At 38.6% G+C, this 18,216-nt stretch overlaps 1 protein-coding gene across 1 annotated transcript in view; it reads left to right on the plus strand.

The window, feature by feature from the left end:
• Positions 1–18,216, plus strand: part of ophn1 (oligophrenin 1) — an 86,337-nt gene that overhangs the window by 55,955 nt on the left and 12,166 nt on the right. Inside the window, 6 exon segments of the mRNA NM_001079012.1 lie at positions 278–352; positions 1,602–1,686; positions 2,842–2,900; positions 8,292–8,397; positions 11,489–11,648; positions 16,344–16,488. Of these exon segments, the coding sequence (NP_001072480.1) occupies positions 278–352; positions 1,602–1,686; positions 2,842–2,900; positions 8,292–8,397; positions 11,489–11,648; positions 16,344–16,488 (630 nt within the window).

Genomic DNA, 18,216 nt, shown 5'->3' on the forward strand with positions numbered 1-18,216 from the left:
AAAGTGGCAAATGTGAAATATAGGGCCACTTTAAAATGATGCTAGTTTAGGTATATCCCTGTTTTAACTAACAGGAAAATCTGTCCCTTTACTATACAATCCTCTCTTGATAAATAAACTTCTTTATAGATAGGACCCTAACCTCAATTTAGGATTTCTGCATATTCTCCAAATGTGGGTAACTATGCTAAAGAGTAGAGTCCAAGGCAGCCAAGTGACATGTATAAGACCCAAGCAACAAAACAGATAATCTGCATTTCTCTCTCCATATCTTTAGGGATTACATCAGAAGGAGTGTACAGAACCGTGGGGAGCAACATCCAAGTACAGAAGCTTCTCAATGCATTTTTTGGTAAGAAATGAATGAAGGGTTTATAGGATTAGGGTCCCCAATAAAGATTTGGTCATGGTTTGCAGTTACTTCTGATAATACTACTGGAATGGGCAAAAGGCAACAATCAAGGAAGCAATAATGGGAAATCCAAGCAGGTATTAATAGCAAGTATAATATGAATATAAAGCAGGCACAAAATGAGAATCAGTCAAGTTTTGCTACTTCTGTTAGTACACCCCTCATCCTAGTACTAATTTCATATAAAACACCTTATTAACATTCTAATATTTAATTATTAAAGACCATGTTTTTCAGCTATATTTCAGCTGTATGTAAATTGAGATCTTCTAAACCAGTATTACTTTAGATGAATTTATTCATTGGATTACAAAATGAGGGCCCTGCTAATATCTGGATATCTCCAGTAGTAATAAAGGCTAAGAACAAAGCATACAGGGTTATAGAGAGTGCAGCATGACTTATTAGTTGCCACAATCTTGTAAGGTTGCTGCTTGTCCTTAATACCAGTTTGGACTATGTTTTGGCCCAGTTGACTCAGAGGTGGAGTGGAACATGGCAACATGAGAAACAATTTATTTTGGATCAGTGGTCAGATTTTCATCATCACGTTGACTTCCTTCATCGTGAATCTCCTTCCATATTTCATAATGTGTTGCCAAGTCTGTTCTGGTTGTCATAGGTCTCTAATTCACTCTTAATATGTATTGGTATAGGGCCAGGTAGTAGGCCTAGATTGCACTTTTTCTCAGTCAGGCATAATTCATGATCAGACACAAGGTTACTTCCAGATTCAGTAACCCATAGTAAGCAATCAGATGTTTCCTCACAACTTCACACCAGTATATGGTTACTGCTACAGATATAGGATCCATTATCCAGAACCCCATTATCAAGAAAGCTCTGAATTACGAGAAGGCCATCTCCCAATAGACTTCGTTATAATCAAATAATTAAAAAAATAATAAAAGTACCTTGTACTTGATTCCAACTAAGATAATTAATCCTTATTGGAGGCAAAATAGTCAGTAATGAGAAGAGTTAGAAGAGTTATAGTATGGAGATCCTAATTACGGAAAGATCCCTTATTTGGAAAACACCAAACGTCCTGAGCATTCTGGATAACAGAATGGATTACTGGAACTGGGACAACATTTGTTCCTGTTTGTAGATGTGGCCACCTCACATTAAGCTTTAAAGAAGCATACAGTGTTGTTTTTGCTTAAGTACTTTACATCTTTTCTCTCAGACCCCAAATGCCCAGGGAATGTGGACCTGCAGAACAGTGAATGGGACATAAAAACAATCACCAGTTCTCTGAAGTTCTACCTCAGGTAGGCAAAGACATTAATTGCCAGCCCAGTGCACATGAAACCCATGCCTTGGTACATGCTTTCCATGGCGTGTAACACATTGCTTCCTGTAGTACAACAGGGGGTAGACATTGACCTGTTATTTCAGGTGGGGGGATGTAAAGTAAAATGGGCACAGCTGATATTTCTGCAGTATTGGTCATTGTGTTTTAAGTTAAGATTATGTAGTAAAATGCATATATATATATATATATACTGTATTTGGATTCTTCCCTTGTGTTTGTGTCAGCAAGTGGAGGAGAAGGGGGCAAGGGTTTAGGTGATCATATGCCCCCCCTCACATCATGTCAACATTTGGATAGATCCAAAAAAAAATCTCAGAACAAATCTCTCTTCTTAGAAATGGCCCATGGAATGCTGGTTGCTTAAAGTGGACCTGTCACCCAGACATGAAAATCTGTATAATAAAAGTCCTGTTCAAATTAAACAAGAAACCCAAATTAATTTTTATATTAACACATCCAAACCCATTATAAAGGCATTTAAAAATCACAGCTGTCAATCATATATTGCTTGCCCCACCTCTATGCCTTAGGCACAGAGGCGGGGCAGACAATAACTTTAGCTTTCCATTCAGCACTTCCTAGATGTCACTGCACATCTCACTTCTCCCTCCTATCCATCTAACTGTGGAGCCAGTGCATGGGCCTGGGCATCAGGCCCCCCATTCTATCACATAAACAAGATTTTGGCATGATACAAAGCTTGCCTTAATAACAGTGTCCACAAAATGGTGCCTGCCTGCTTGCTTTGATTGAGTAATTCCAAGACGGAAGGAAACAAGCTTTATATTATTTATACAGAGTAAGTAAAGTTTATTTTGCTCAACTAACAATATAGAAAATAATTTGGACTTATTTCTTAGGGTGACAGGTCCGCTTTAAGCTGACGGATAAGCAACGAGCTGGAAAAGTTGAATGATAGAGCTTCATTTCATAGAGATATACATTTGATACATCTGGTGTTGAAGAGTTTGTGTGTTTACTAACTCTTCCTTGCCTATAAATCAGTGTTCTTTGGGCTTAGCTGGGGGTTCTAATATGTTTCAGTTTATTGTATCATACTAAAATGAATAATGGATTCTTGCATGTCTGAAATTTTTCTTTTTTATCCCAGGAATCTATCAGAACCAGTCATGACCTACAAACTGCACCGAGACCTTGTGCTGGCTTCAAGTAAGGACCAACTCTTTCTCTTAGCCACTCAGTCATAGCATGGCCTAAATTTCTTATTTTATTACAGCTGGATTAGATAATCTATCTGGTAAAAATGGGTTGAATAATAATAATAATAAAATAGCCGGGATCAACATCAAATATGTAGGAGTATGGAGCTGTCTCAGAGGGTTTTTTCCCTTAAACTCCAATACATTACCCATGATGTGCACTGGGAACACCGTATAAGCTTAAAGGAACAGTAACACCAAAAAATGAAAGTGTATAAAAATAATTAATATATTATATACTATTGCCCTGCACTGGTAAAAGTTGTGTGTTTTCTTCATAAACACTACAGCAGTTTATATAAATACCCTGCTGTGTAGCCATGGGAGCAGCCATTTAAATTGAAAAAAGGAGAAAAGGCAAAGGTTACTAAGCAGATAACAGATAAGTGGCAGATTCCCATTGTATTCTACACAGTTTATCTGGTATCTTCTTACGTAACCTGTGCCTTTTCTCCTTTTTTCAATTTAAATGGCTGCCCCCATGGCTACACAGCATTTCTATTAACTAAAGTAGTCTTTCTGAAGCAAACACGCAACTTTTACCAGTGCAGGGCAACAGTACATTATATTTTAATTATTTTAAAACATTTTTTATTTTTTAGTGTTACTGTTCCTTTAAGCTTTGTCCTACACTGGATCTGTGTGATGCCTGTTTGTAGACATGATTAAAATGTACATGTAGATCTTTGCACTCACCCATGTCAATATATTTAAGGAGACTGAGATGTTTTCTATATTCTGCCCTCTCCTTCAAAGGAGAACTAAAGCTTAACAAAGAAGTAGAGGAGAAATGATGAATATTAAAGTTTGTGGTTCTGTATCACCCCACAGCCCTTTTAGCAGTAAAGATCTGTGAATCCAAACATGCCCCAATAGCTCAATATTTCCTTTTCTGCTGATTCGCCGTACATGCTCTGTGTTGCTGTCAGTTACTGAGCTTAGGGACCGACTCACAATGTTCTGTATATATAGAATATAAATGTCACAATATAAAGTTTATTTAATTTATTAAGATTCTCATTACATGACCTTTAAAAAAAACAGCTCAGTTTTCTTCAGAATTTAATAATCAACCCTGTAGCTTCAGCTTATTTGACAGGGCAGCTGCATTTTCTGCTTGATGATTTGTGGGAACTTCTAAGCTCAGTGTCTCAACAGCTGCTCAGAGCACACTGAGCATGTGCAGTGTCTCTGACATTCCTAACAAAGTCATCCTTGGTCTTGCCAGTTCTGTAGCACGCTATCTATCTATACAGTTCCCAAACCTGCATTCATATATTATCACCAGAAGACCCAAAGAAATGGGAGAGGGGTTGTTTGTTTGTGTATAATGATCCATAGAAATGAGTAGAACATTCTCTGGAGGTGACCAAGAATTAATATTTTTTGAATATATAAATATCTGTGGATTTATAAAAAGGTTAAGGTTGTTAGAGAGATTTTTAAAGACTTCACAGGCCGCTCAAATCAAGGACAGGCTGAAGGTCAGACTGAACATGGATAAGGAATAAAGTGATGGAATGAAATGTTCATCCTTCATGTTTCTTCATGTTCATCTTTATTCTGCTACTTGCACTCAGTTTCCTTCTCTAATTCTTTTATTCTATCACTTTAAAGGAGAAGTAAAGGTAAAAAGGTAATTAAGCTTTATCAGAAAGGTCTATGTAAATACCGTCATAAGCACTCACAGAAACGCTGCAATGAGTCCTCTATCAAAAGAAACACAGGAATTCTTGTCCCCTTTTTTGTAAACATGTTCTTCCGGTATCGGACTTTCTCTCTTAGAAGAAAAATCCTTCATTCCGGGAGCCAGAGTCTGTGCAGCTCTCTCCTGTCTCCCTTCTCCTGTTCCCCCCTCCCTTAAGAATTCATAAAACTCACTTCCCCCTCCCTTAGGAATGTGTGATCTGAGCTACCAGCCTCTAGAGCTGCAAGCAGGAAGCTAGGAAGACCAAACTTAAAATGGCAGCTGCAATCTTTAACAATCAGAGGGAGCTTTTAGGGCTCTTTACTCGGGTATGATAATGCTTCCTGCAGAATAAATATAGTGTATAGTAGAGAGAAAAAGAGTGTGAATAGCAGACTGAGGATAATCATGGATTAGGACTAAAATGAAATAATTAAAATATTAGAGAGGTGGAAACTTAGTGCAAGTAGCAGACTGAGGATGGGCATGGAACAGGAATCAAGTGATAGAATGAAAAGATTAGGGAGAGAAGGAATCTCAGTATAAGTGGCAGACTGAGGACAGACATGGATCAGGAACAAAGTGAACAATAGCCTAGAATTACTGGGTTGCCTTAGTTACTGATTACTCATTAGCATTTAAAATAGCTTTTGTTTGTGCTTTTCAGAAGACATATCTAAATAATTATAGCCACCAAAGAATAATATCTAATTTCTTGCCCATTTAATGTGATCCCTGTGTGCTTACGCTTGCTATATACAAGTGTGTTGAGCACAGCAAAAGTAAGAAGTTCATCATTGTAAGGCTAATGCAGTGGAACTATTCTATTAGCATGCAAAAATGTATCCTATCTGATTGCATTTAGGGAGTGCAATGTGTTTAGGATGCAATGCAATTTCTCTTCCTTGCCTTGGCAACTACACACCTATGAAAAGATTTATATGGAATTCTGAAGAAAAGCATATTTTGGCTGCATTAAATTAGCATTTGGAATAGCTTTAGCGGCTTATGGTATCTATGGTTGCCACTTGGGCAGTGACGTCCGGGGTAAGGTTATTACATGGCAATCAGCGATAAAGGAGTCAATTTTTAAGCGAAACGGAAAAATCAGAAGCAACTGCACCAGATATTTTCTAAGTGTTTGGTGTGTAAATGATGTATGTGCCTTATTCTTTCGGTGCAAGAATGCTTTACCTACTGCCACAGGACTTTGAGGGAACCCTAGAGCTAATGCCTGGTCCGGAGGTGGCAGTAGCTTCAGGGTTTCACTCAGTTTAGAATGGAAGGCTGGAAGGACTGAGGGGTACCAGCTGCAACTATATGGAAGTGCAAGGAGCGCATTTTAATGCAGGTACCTTTAAAGGGGTGGCTCACCTTTACATTAACTTTTAATAGCATGCCCTATTCCTAGCAACTTTGCAATTGGTTTTTATTATTTATTTTTTTTATAGTTTTCTAATTATTTGCCTTTCTCTTTTGCCACTTTCCAGCTTTTAAATGGGGGTCACTTACCCCGACAGCCAAAAACTATTGCTCTGTAAGGCTACGTTTTTATTATTGTTGTTAATTTTTTTTTACTTGTCTTTCTGTGCAGGCCCTCTACTATTCATCTCTCATTTAATCCACTGCCTGGTTACTAGGGTAAAAAAGACCCTAGCAACCAGATAGCTGCTATAATACCAAATGGAGAGCTGCTACACAAAAAGCTAAATAACTGAATCACCAAAAAAAAAATGAAGACCAATTACCAATGTCTGCAACATATTAAAAGTTAATGTAAAGGTGAACTACCTCTTTGTTGAAAGAGATTTTACAAACAACTCACTGTGGGTAAAAGTGTACGTTGCTGCACTTGCGGATGTAAATGAACAACTTTAGTGCCCCGTTTAAAACTCTTCTGATTTTGAAGTATCCTGACATGTTTTTATTTTTTCTTTAATCAGCAGACCCTGGTTATATAACAACTAGAAAGAGTAGGAGCCAGCAATACCAAAATGATATTATCTGCAAATTAAAACCCCTTTGTAAATGATTTTCCATTTCCATAATGTCTTCGGCTGGGCTATTGTGCAAAACTGCAGCGTTCAAATGTGACCCCACCAAATGTCTAGATACTAATATATATTTTTGCAAGACTTCACTAGCAACACTGCATTAAGGCAATTTAGCACCTGCTCATATATAATAATAAATCGGGGCAAAGACATCCACCACGGTGACAGTAAATATGGTGTGACGGTCATCAATATCATGCGGTTTTCCCTGTACAAGCTAAGTGCAGTGCATTTATGGCTCTCTGACTTATTTATTCAAAGTAGACGAAGCCTTTCTATAAAATATTTCCCATGTTATTTGTTTTCCAAACTGTCTGGCTGCCCCGGGGGGAGAGGTTGGTTTATATTTTTTATTCAGCAGCAAAATGTATGCTTCTGTGCTTCTTCAGTATGCTTCTAATTTATTTTGTGCTCTAATCCACAATGCATTTGCGTATTTAAGGGCAGATCATCTTTTCCGGTACACCTAAAGAATTTTTTAAGGAAGGTTCTGTCTCTTTTCATAATATTCCAGTTATTATGGCAGCACGGATGAGGGCATGCCATATTTTAGATTCATAGTAATAATGTCCTTTTGTGCCCCATGGCTAGTGTGTTCTTCATTAAGAACTGGCTGAAGGATGTAAGATTTGATAAATTGTGTTCATCTGCACCCTATTTTCATGAAATAGACATTGGGGGTCTGTTAGTTAAAAAAAATTGCATTAAAACTTGAAAAGCCTTTTTGTTTTATAGCTGAAATGTACAAATTGGACATGCCTGGGCTTTCAAAACCTTGGGTAATTAAAGAGCCTGTAATGGTTGTGCTGAAATTCCCTTTGGGGGCTTTTCACATGTGTCTGCAATTGGGCGGTCTACATTCGCTCGCCTTGGCAAATGCTTTATGGGGAGACCTGTCAAAACAGACTGAAAGAACGGACAAGTAATGATACATTTTAAAAGCGAAACATTTGTTCATCGGCTTAAAAACACTCGGCCTTCACTCTTGTGCTTTTATATGCTCTTGGAACTCCTTGGTGTAATATTCTAATATCTTACAGTGGGGGGGTACAGTATTTCCTATATAATGCATGAGTCATGTGACATAAGTTACAATCATCATTAGTGTATAGAACTGATGACATCACTGAGCATTGTGCATGGGATGGAATCAAAGTGCCAGGCAAGTAACTTTCAGGTTAATGTAATAAAAGTCACAAGGTATTTGCTTTAAAATAGACAAACAGTAATTCCTACCAGCTGACTTATTGGTATGGGTTACTAGACCTAATTCCTACCAACTGACTTGTTGCTATGGGTTACTAGACCTGCGTCAAACCTTAACATTTATTACATTAATCTTATGGTACCCCAGCATAATGTGTGCCCGTTTAGAAATGACTAACTTGATTAATCTCAGGTTATATTGTTTAGTATAATAAAAGGTTAAAATGAGCCTAGGTCCAGTTGCATGATTGCTTACTATGTTTTACAATAGCAATTGAATACATTGCGCCTTTTATTACATTGCCTATTAATCAGTGATGGCTACATTGCAGCCATTGTTCTACTTGCAGGAATAATGGGATACAGTCATATGATAAAACTTATCTTTTTGCAGAGTCTGAGAATCTGGATTATCGCTTAGGAGCCATTCACTGCCTGGTGTATAGACTGCCAGAAAACCACAGGGAAATGCTGGAGCTCATCATACGTCACCTGTCCAGGTAGTTATACCAAACGCAAGGTCATGGGTAGCAATGCAGTCTGGGTCATTTATAAACAAGGAGCAAACTAACAGTAGCTATGGCAACCAATCAGATTTTTTTTTACTTTCAGCTGGTTGGGAAAATAGCTATCATTTATAAAAATAGCTAGTTATTATGGATTACTGCCCAGGTGCAGATTAGCCCAGTGCAAAGCTCTAGAATGTACTAATTTAGCACAAGTGCAATGTACAGGCCCTAAAGACACAAGTGATCCCTGGAATTAACATCAGCATCAGCCTTGAATTGCCAGTAATTTCAGGGTTACCTGTGTTGCATCCACACACACAACTTGTTCAGTGAATTCGGCATTAACAATTTATTGACCCAATATTCAAGAGGTGATACCAATGGACTCCATTTAATTTTAAATGTGCCCTGAAAAAATGAAATGTAAAAAGAAAAAAACAACATTTAGACAGAAGAGGGAGCCAAAGTACATTAGTATTAAAAGTCCTAAAGAAATCTAGTAGTATAGCTTTACTTTATAATATTGGCCCCACTTGTGGGTTCAGTTACATAGCATCAACATATATATATATCATATTTGCTACAATATCATAAACAATATATTCTGTACACTTCATACACTTTGGGGCACATTTACTAAGATAATGTGACACGATATGGTATAAATTCAGAGTAACCACGATCATTTCTGAAGTTCTAAAATGTTTTGAAAATGCTTTTATCGTTCGTACAAAAATATCTCAATTGTGTTTCGAAAAGTCACAATATTTTCATGCCGAAAATTTGTTAAGCCACGAAAACCTTTCTGGCTTTGATGCCTTCCATGTCTGGCTTTGGAAGCCGTCCATAGGACTCAATGGTACTCGACAGATCAAACCTAGTGAAAAGACAGTCCCGAAGAAAATGTAACCAAACCGTTAACGAATTCCAAAATGTTCATATTCTTTGTGCATAGTTTTTAGTGGGACTTTAACGAAAACCACAAAAAACTCGTGAAATTTTAACAAACTTTTTGCATACATTCCAAAATGTTCTATAAGTTAGAAAAATAGGCCCCTTAGTGTATTATATAGGACAGGGTGCTGTAAGAAAAAATGTTTATTATACATACATACTGGGTTCCCCTCTTCTGAAATACTTATACTGCTACACGTCCATGGAGTTATTCAAATACAATAAAAACATCACAATTATACATCACTTACATCAGTTCCTGTCCCAGTGGAGCTTACAATGTCCCTATCACGTACACACTGTGTAGGCAGATTTATCAGGAGCCAATTAACCACATTCATATCCCAAGGCACCAGGACTCGGGACAATATTCACTTGCTCTGCCGGCACTAAAGTTATTTCCAGAGCTCCATAAAGGCTGTTTGGGTTAGATGAGTAGGGCCTGCACATTGCTGCCTCTAGCATATTGTTGTGTCTGCATCCACTGAATAAAACACCATTCTTTTTTATGGGAATGATAGATCTCCTTAAACATCTGTGTCTTATGGTCTGGTTTTCTCCTTTAAATGTTTTATACTTTTATACCTTTTTGCTGGCAATGACTTTCACTAAGTGATGATATAACAATATTATATATTAACATTCCCCCAGTTTTTATTAAAAACAAAAAACTGCATAGAGTGCCATGTACTTGTAAATAGGAGATTTTACTGCAGTAATATGGCATTTGCCATGGTAGTTCTTCACCAATTCTCAATGCAGTCAGTTTTAGGCTTGGCCAAATATACTCAGATTTGATCAGGCAGTGTATCCGACTTCAACCGTACTGCCCAACCATCAATACTTCCTGCAGTTCAGACAGCCTGACAAGCAGAACAATAGTTAGATGGCTATACACAGGCTGACTGGGCAGATGCTGTAGAGGTTCAGCATGTAGGGTTGCCTTTAGACCCATTGCCACTGGGGAAAACTACAAATGTTTCTGCATCCCATGCGTAGTCTTTTAGCATATCTAAATGGTGCTCCAAACACTCTCTTCTCCCATGTAACTGATCCAACACATATTTTGTAATCTCTGATGTTTAATTTAAGTTCCAAACCCTTTGTCCAAGAGCTGAGCTATAACTACTGTCTCCAGAGAACTCCCAAATAACAACAGTAGAATGCTCTAATTGCCTGCTTAAGAAATTCAAAATAAACATGACATAAACAAGGCCCTGTATATGATGCCCCATGTCATTTTAAGCAAATATAAGTATAATTGCCACCAAGAAAACAAGACTGTTTTTTTTTCTTGAGAATTGACTTCACTATCACTCAATATTTAGGTTACCTTGCGTCTGCCTTCTCTTCTCGTATATCCTTTTCGCTTCAGCCACTACTTAATGACCTTTCCATCCAGCCCTTATCTCATGATCGAGTTAGTTATCTCTGCTGTTCCACACGTCTGTCCTGAATTTGAATCTACATTACATTAGTTTTTAGTTCATAGTCTGAAGGTAAAAACAGCGATGCACTCCGGGAAGGTCAAGTCTGGACTATGACTCCAAAAAGGCCCTGGCATTTCAATTACACAGAAGCCCAAACAGCCCCCACAGGCACACTAATTAGTGACTGTCTATGGCATCTTACAGCAGCCCCTCTGGCATTTGCTAAAATGTACAGATTACCAGTCTTGTCTTAGACCAGTGATCCCCAACTAGTGGCTCGGGGGCAACATGTTGCTCACCAACCCCTTTGATGTTGCTCTCAGTGCCCCAAAACCAGGGAGTTATTTTTGACTTGGGGGCAAGTTTTCGTTGAATAAAAACACGATTTACTACCAAATAAAGCCCCCTGTAAGCGGATAGTGTGCATAGAGGCTGCCTAATAGCAAATCACAGCCCTTATTTGGCTCCTCCATTAACTATTATGGTGCTTGTGTTGCTCTCCAAGTCTTTTTACATTTGATTGTGGCCCACAAGTAAGAAAGGCTGGGGACCCCTGTCCTAGAGAATGAATTGGAATAGGAGTAAAACTTATCCCTACTAGCATTTGTACATTGGCTGGGATGCAATTAGACCTCTCTTTTCCTTATTGTATTAAATATATTGCCTTGCTCACTATGCACTGTCATTCTCCTTTCCAGGGTGTGTGAATTTAGCAGAGAGAACCTCATGTCCCCATCTAACATGGGTGTGATATTTGGCCCAACCTTGATGAGGGCTCAGGAGGACACAGTGGCTGCCATGATGAACATCAAGTTTCAGAATATAGTGGTAGAACTTCTCATTGAAAACTGCAAGAAGGTATGTAATCTATTGGAAACCAAAGCCTGTGCACCCATGGAATTAGATAAGGCCAATTCATGCACCCAGGGAACCACATTCATCCAAAAACTGTGTGGAAACCATGGATTTGCAGTAATGCATTTTACGTTGGATTTTTCTTGCACCATTCAGTGCACGTGTGTATATGTATTGCACCTATCCTTTTATACCTTTTTATACCCTTTGTACCTATCCATTTAAATCTTGGCATTACATGTTCAACCACCCACCATACCACTATGATAGGTTTCAATATTCACTAGAGTGGGCAGTGACACCATACGACAACATGGTAAGCGACGACTACGTGCTTATTTGCCTAAGTAACAGGTGCCCTTGTAATGTAACTAGAAGCAAAGCATATTGTCAGTATGGATCTATGAATAAATCAATAAATATTATTATATACGATTAATAAAGGAGAGGCTGGGGTAGAGAGTGTCTCTCTGTTTTTTTATAGATCATCAAATGTGCCAAACCTCTCATTTTCTTGGGTGTGAACATTAAGCTATGACATTCTTCTCTTATAGAGGTATTGTTTCAATATGCAACCTTAGGAGCCAGTTGTTACCAACCAACAGATATACAAGTTGCTTTCTTATTACAAGTCTGAATTAAGGCAAGGAACTTCTTCTTCTTCCTGCTTTTCTTTTCCTGCAACATTCAGCAGATGAATCTATGTCAGAGACTTTCTTTCTCTTATTTGTTACAATGAACAGGCAAACAGTGCCACTGACCTTCCAGTCTGCAGCTCATCAGCATCGCCATGTACTGTGAGGGAATGTTCATTTTGGGGTGGCCGCTCCCTCCCTTTGTCAGATGATACAGCATTCTGTTTCTCTTCACCTTCTGCCAATGAATAGGACTTGATTTCCCCATACAGGTATCGGACCCCTTATCCGGAAACCCATTATCCAGAAAGCTCCGAATTACGGAATGCCTGTCTCCCATAGACTCCATTTTAATCAAATAATTCAGAATTTTAAAACTGATTTCCTTTTTCTATGTAGAAATAAAACAGTACCTTGTAATTGATCCCAACTAAGATAGAAATAATCCTTATTGGATGCAAAACATTCCTATTGGGTTTAATTAATGTTTTATTGATTTTTTAGTAGACTTAAGGTGTGGAGATCCAAATTACGGAAAGATCCCTTATCCGGAATGCCCTTGGTCCCATGCATTCTGGATAATTGGTCCTATACCTGTATTAGGAAACACCTGCATGAAGGCTTGTGTGGTTTGTTTGTAGCAAAGCCCAGGATCTCTTGCTGGAACCGACACTTATCCTAACATGCAGTAGAAATTCTGGTCCTAGACAAGTCCTCAGGTCAATTAACCTGTTACCTACAGACATCATATTCTGTGGCTTTGGCAAACTCACGGTATTACTCCAGACAACAGAGTGATCATACACTTAATATGTATTCATGTGTACGGTATGCTGGTATTTCTGTTCCACTGTGTATTTTTACTCTTAATAGTTCTGCTTAAAAAGTTCCAAAATGTACAGGTTGGCAGAAAAACCAGACTCTTGAGGCAGACTTTATTTAGTGTCATCTCAAGAGGACAAGCCTTATGCATTCTGTGCCTTATAGCATATGGCATAATTAATTCTCCACTACCTCTTGCCCCATCTGCACACCACCTGCATTGGGTCAGATACCCGGGGGTACCAGCAAGGTGCTCGATTTTCAGGCAGAAAGTACCTGATTCCCTGAATTTACGGGTGGTGCACAGGTACCCTGGCTGGGATTGCAGACTGGCATCCACCCCCCACCTTCCAAGGTTAAAAGTAATTTTTTCTCCCTGACCTGGCTGATCCACCTCCACAGTAAGGCCCCCGGGTAGCAATAAAAGTTTGGGTAGTGGGTGTAGGGTTGGGTAGCGGAGATAGGGGTGCTTGATAGCAGGTCTGGATTGGGCACAGGTCTCTACACCACCATTTATCTTTTACGGAACTACCGGGCCAGATAGACTTCCAGCCCATCCAAAGACAAATATTATCTCTAAAGGTGGCCACACACGTGGCGATCTGACGATGTTTTGTGCGACCATCGGTCGCACGAAACATCGTCAGATCCGCCACACACCGTTCAGGGCTGAAACAGCAGATAAGGAGGTAGAAACAATAGGATTTCTACCTCCTTCTGCCGATTCAGCCCTGACGGCAGATTTTGGTCAGGCACCTTCTATGGCGCCTGATCAAAATTTTCTAACCTGGCCGATCGGCGAGTCGACCGATTTCAACAGCTTCCTGCGATATCGGTCGACTCGCCGACATGCCATACACGCACTGAATATCGTACGAAACGAGGTTTCGTACGATATTATCGGTGCGTGTATGGCCAACTTAAGTCCCAAAATGCTAGATTTGTAATCAAATGTTGTAGAACCATTTCTCTGCGCTTAAACTATTTCCCATGCCTGATTCCATTTAAGAAGTGGAAAGTTCATCCTCTTTCACTCTTTACATAAGCATGAATTAAGCAACAGATGGAAGGCCGCAGGTCTCCCATTTCTGCTTTAAACAAATTAGAAAGAAATATATAATTTTGTGAGAAAAGATCTACTTAGCAGCACTAAGCAAGCCATGGGGGATTTCAGCTTCACAAGCCTTTAACTAACAATAATGCTGGAGAATTCTGCTTTAGCCGTCCTCTGTGCCTTTTGTGCAGTCTAATGAATACGGAAGTTTCTTATTTTATAATTTGTTACCAAACCAGCGGTATATTTTGATCTAACACTGCTTTGCCTGGGCATTTTTCCAGTACTAATACAGTAGAACAGACTCTCAGAATGTGCTATGCAATCTATTATGGATACATCAAGGGAGAGTTAAGCTAACAACCTATTTTTAATAGAATTTAAAAAAGCGTTTGAAGCGGATACAGTTAGTGATCATAGAGGGTAATCTACTATGTTGACACATCCCTGCTTTGGCTGCAAAGAGGATATTACTTTGATAGCAAAACCAGTTGTATTTGGGGTTAGGATGCAGAAAAAACAGGATTTGCAACTGGCTACAGCCAAATTGGCCACATTTTTAAGGGCTTATTTACCATTGAAAGTTCTTTTGAGCAGCTGTATTTCTATATGTGCACTGTATATACCTAATTATTGTACAGCGCTGCATAATATGTTAGCACTTTATAAATACATGTTAGTAAAATAATAGGCATAGTTCTCATCAAAATGCTATCCACTATGTTCTTCCTCCTACTCGCACTTATCTATAGTAGTACAGGTATGGAACTCGTTATCCAGAATGCTCGCAACCTGAGGTTTTCCGGATAAGGGGTCTTTCCGTAATTTGGATCTCCCACCTTAAGTCTGCTAGAAAATTATTTAAACAGTAATTGAACCCAATAGGATGTTTTGGCTCCAATAAGGATTAATTATATCTTAGTTGGGATCAAGTACAAGGTACTGTTTTATTGTTAGAGAGATAAATGAAATCATTTTTAAAAATGTGAATTATTTAATTAAAATGGATTCTATGGGAGATGCCATTTCCGTAATTCGGAACTTTCTAGATAATGGATTTCCGGATAAGGGGTCCGATACCTGTACCAGCATAAGCTTTTTTTTTTTGGTGTGCCTTCCAGTGGCATAACTTGAAGCCACTATGTTTGGGCGCAACTTGAATGACGGCTAGAATCTCAGCCATAAAGCTGGACAGAGCTGCTGCTTATACATGGTGTTCAGGGGTGCTGCTACTATGAGGTGCCAGCGCCCTGCAAGTTACCAGGGGCGAAAAAAAGCTGTTCCTAGTAACTTTGACAGCCAAACTTGCGGTTTTTAAATCTAGTGCAGATTTTGGGGGACCCAGGAATGCCCCTGATGGTGTTTTTGCTACAATATGAGAATACAGGCACTGGTGGCATCTGCTCTTTTTCATTCCTGCTGTCTCTATGCACATGAGGGTGCTCATCCATTTGCATGCAGTTTTATCCCGCACAGAATTTTACCTTTGCATGCAGTGGGCATTAATATGCTTTATATTTTGGAAGCAATGCTGCATTTTTTAAAAATGTGTGAAAGTGAATTCACATTTCCCAACAAATCTTCAGAACTTTTTGATATACAATACATTCATAAGTCCATATGTTCATAAGTTCATGTGAAAATGTCCTGTTACTTACATATGATTAAAAAATTATCATTTGTAACGTATAAAGGTCAGATTTGAAGCAATTTATAGTATATTCATATCCACGACAGTCTATATTTTATTTAAAGGAGTTACTGTGCGAATAGGAATCCTGACAAGAGGCAACCATCTGAATGAACCAAAATCAAGAGCAACTTGCTAAAGCATAGTCAGTGAGAATGAACAGCCAAATGAACTATGGGAAATGTCAAAGTACTATGCCCCTTCTAATGGTTTGTGCTGTTATGCCATGATGTATATGTATGTATGTATGTATATCTTTATTTATAAAGCTCTACTTATGTAGGCAGCGCTGTACAGTTGAATGCTTATAATCATGTAAAAAACAGAACTGTACCCAAAACAAATGTCATCTCTGCTCAGTGCATTACTCCGGCACTACTACTACTATGAGAAATGGAAGTAAAATGTGCATGGTTCCACACACTCCCCTTCTTGCATCTTGGGATCTCCCCACAGAGACTGTATTTTCGGTAACAATGTCATTTTGTCTTCTACAGATATTCTCCGGACCTCTTGATGATAACTGCGGCCCCCCTGTACCACCTCCCAGAATAACTCCCCGAACCCACATACCTATAACCATCTCTAAGCGGCAGGCTAGAGGAAGGAGTGGACTGCAGCTTGGTCAGAGCGAAGAAGAAGGTAACCTGGATTTCCTATTTGAATGATACTGTAATTTTATACAAATATATTAAATATTTGCAGTGGGATTTCTAGTGGACACCTAGGGGACTTTAGGATTGTTAATTTAGCCACTTTTTACTAAATTGTTTTGTTGTGAGTTACTAAGGTAACTGCCAGCCACACTACAATCTATGAGAATAACCCATAAATGATCCCAGTTAAACAGCTTGGGGGTGTAATGTAGCAAAAATGGCAATGTTTGCGCAAGGGCTAGGATCCCATAGCAATTAGTCATCTACTGGCCACTTATAATAAGCAAATATCTTATTGGTTTATGTGGATTTACTAGACTTGATGTGAATATTGTATTTTTTAACATACTTGTGTTAGAATCCCTGGCCAGGTATTTAACCTAGACCAGTAGCATGAAGAGCATGACCAGGATGGCTACTTGTCTGGTCCATGGTTCAGCGAATAGGAACATACAGTGTATAGCCATTAAGTGTTATTAGGCAACAACATATAAAAGGGCCTATAGCTTTCATTTACTCTCTTTTCATTCTACTTAAATACTCTTGGTTTGGTATTATATATTTGCATGTTTATATGGGTGAATTATGTTGAAGTGCTTCTCTCAGCTAAAGCATTCTATATAGATAATCGTCGGATGCCAAGACTTATAATTTGGCTAATATAATCTGAATTATTGTATTATCATATTGCTGTGTGACTTTATATTTATGCTGAAAACAGAGAAACTAAAAAATTGAATGCTGAGTTTGGATTTGGTATTGAATCTAGATCATATCCGCTACACAGGGAAGAATATTCAGTTTCATTTTAAAGATATTTCTTTGGAGCATCATTTTCATGAGTCATATACAGTATATAGAGTATTTAAGGGTTTAAGTTTCAGTCTTTCAGTCTGTGTAGATTCATGGAGGCAGATGCAGCCTGGGGCTCCTGGTATTACTCTCTGTATGACAAACATCAGAATATGGAGAGTTATTTGGAGTGACTGTTGTGGGGAATAGGAAAGACCTGCTTTTTTACATTGGACACCAGTAAGGAAGGGGAGGCATCAGTGTATGGCCCATACAAATAAATATTTTAGGTAGGGTTTCCCATACCAGTAGTGCTGGAGATAGAATAGAGTCACTGATATCCTCTGTGGAGCTATAAACCCAGCCTCTGTGAAGGAACTGGACCAGTAGCATTATGAGGATATCATTTAAAAAAAAAGAAAAGAAAGTACCCCTCTTATTGACATGAGTTCATTCAGTTGGATTTATGTGAAAAAATACATTAACAGTATATCAACTTTAAGATATTATATAATATCTTTCTATATATTTTTTATACAGACATACATGAGTCCTCAGATTTAGCGAAAACCATCTGCCTCTGACTCGTAAGAAGGAGCTTTTGACTTCTCCTAAAGGCGAGGAGTTAAAAGTAATCTTTCTGCACTCTATACAATGCAAGTTTCCATAAGCACACCCTTATTAGGGCCTAGAAGGATTGTGGTGAGTGCAAGGAAACACTGGAACAATGAAAAACACTGGAAACCCCATACTTACCCCCTAGTGCAGGCAAGGGTTAAGGGAGGGCTGCCCTGAATGTCAGTGCACTGCATCAGGGACAGGGCCAAGTACAAGATGCATGCCTCTTACTAATTATTAAATGCCTGTAATAAAAATATCACATTTTTACAGAGCGCTGGTAAGGCCCCATCTAGAATATGCT

The sequence above is a fragment of the Xenopus tropicalis genome, chromosome 8 (genome assembly GCF_000004195.4).
Source record: "Xenopus tropicalis strain Nigerian chromosome 8, UCB_Xtro_10.0, whole genome shotgun sequence".
Classification (NCBI taxonomy): Eukaryota; Metazoa; Chordata; class Amphibia; order Anura; family Pipidae; genus Xenopus; species Xenopus tropicalis.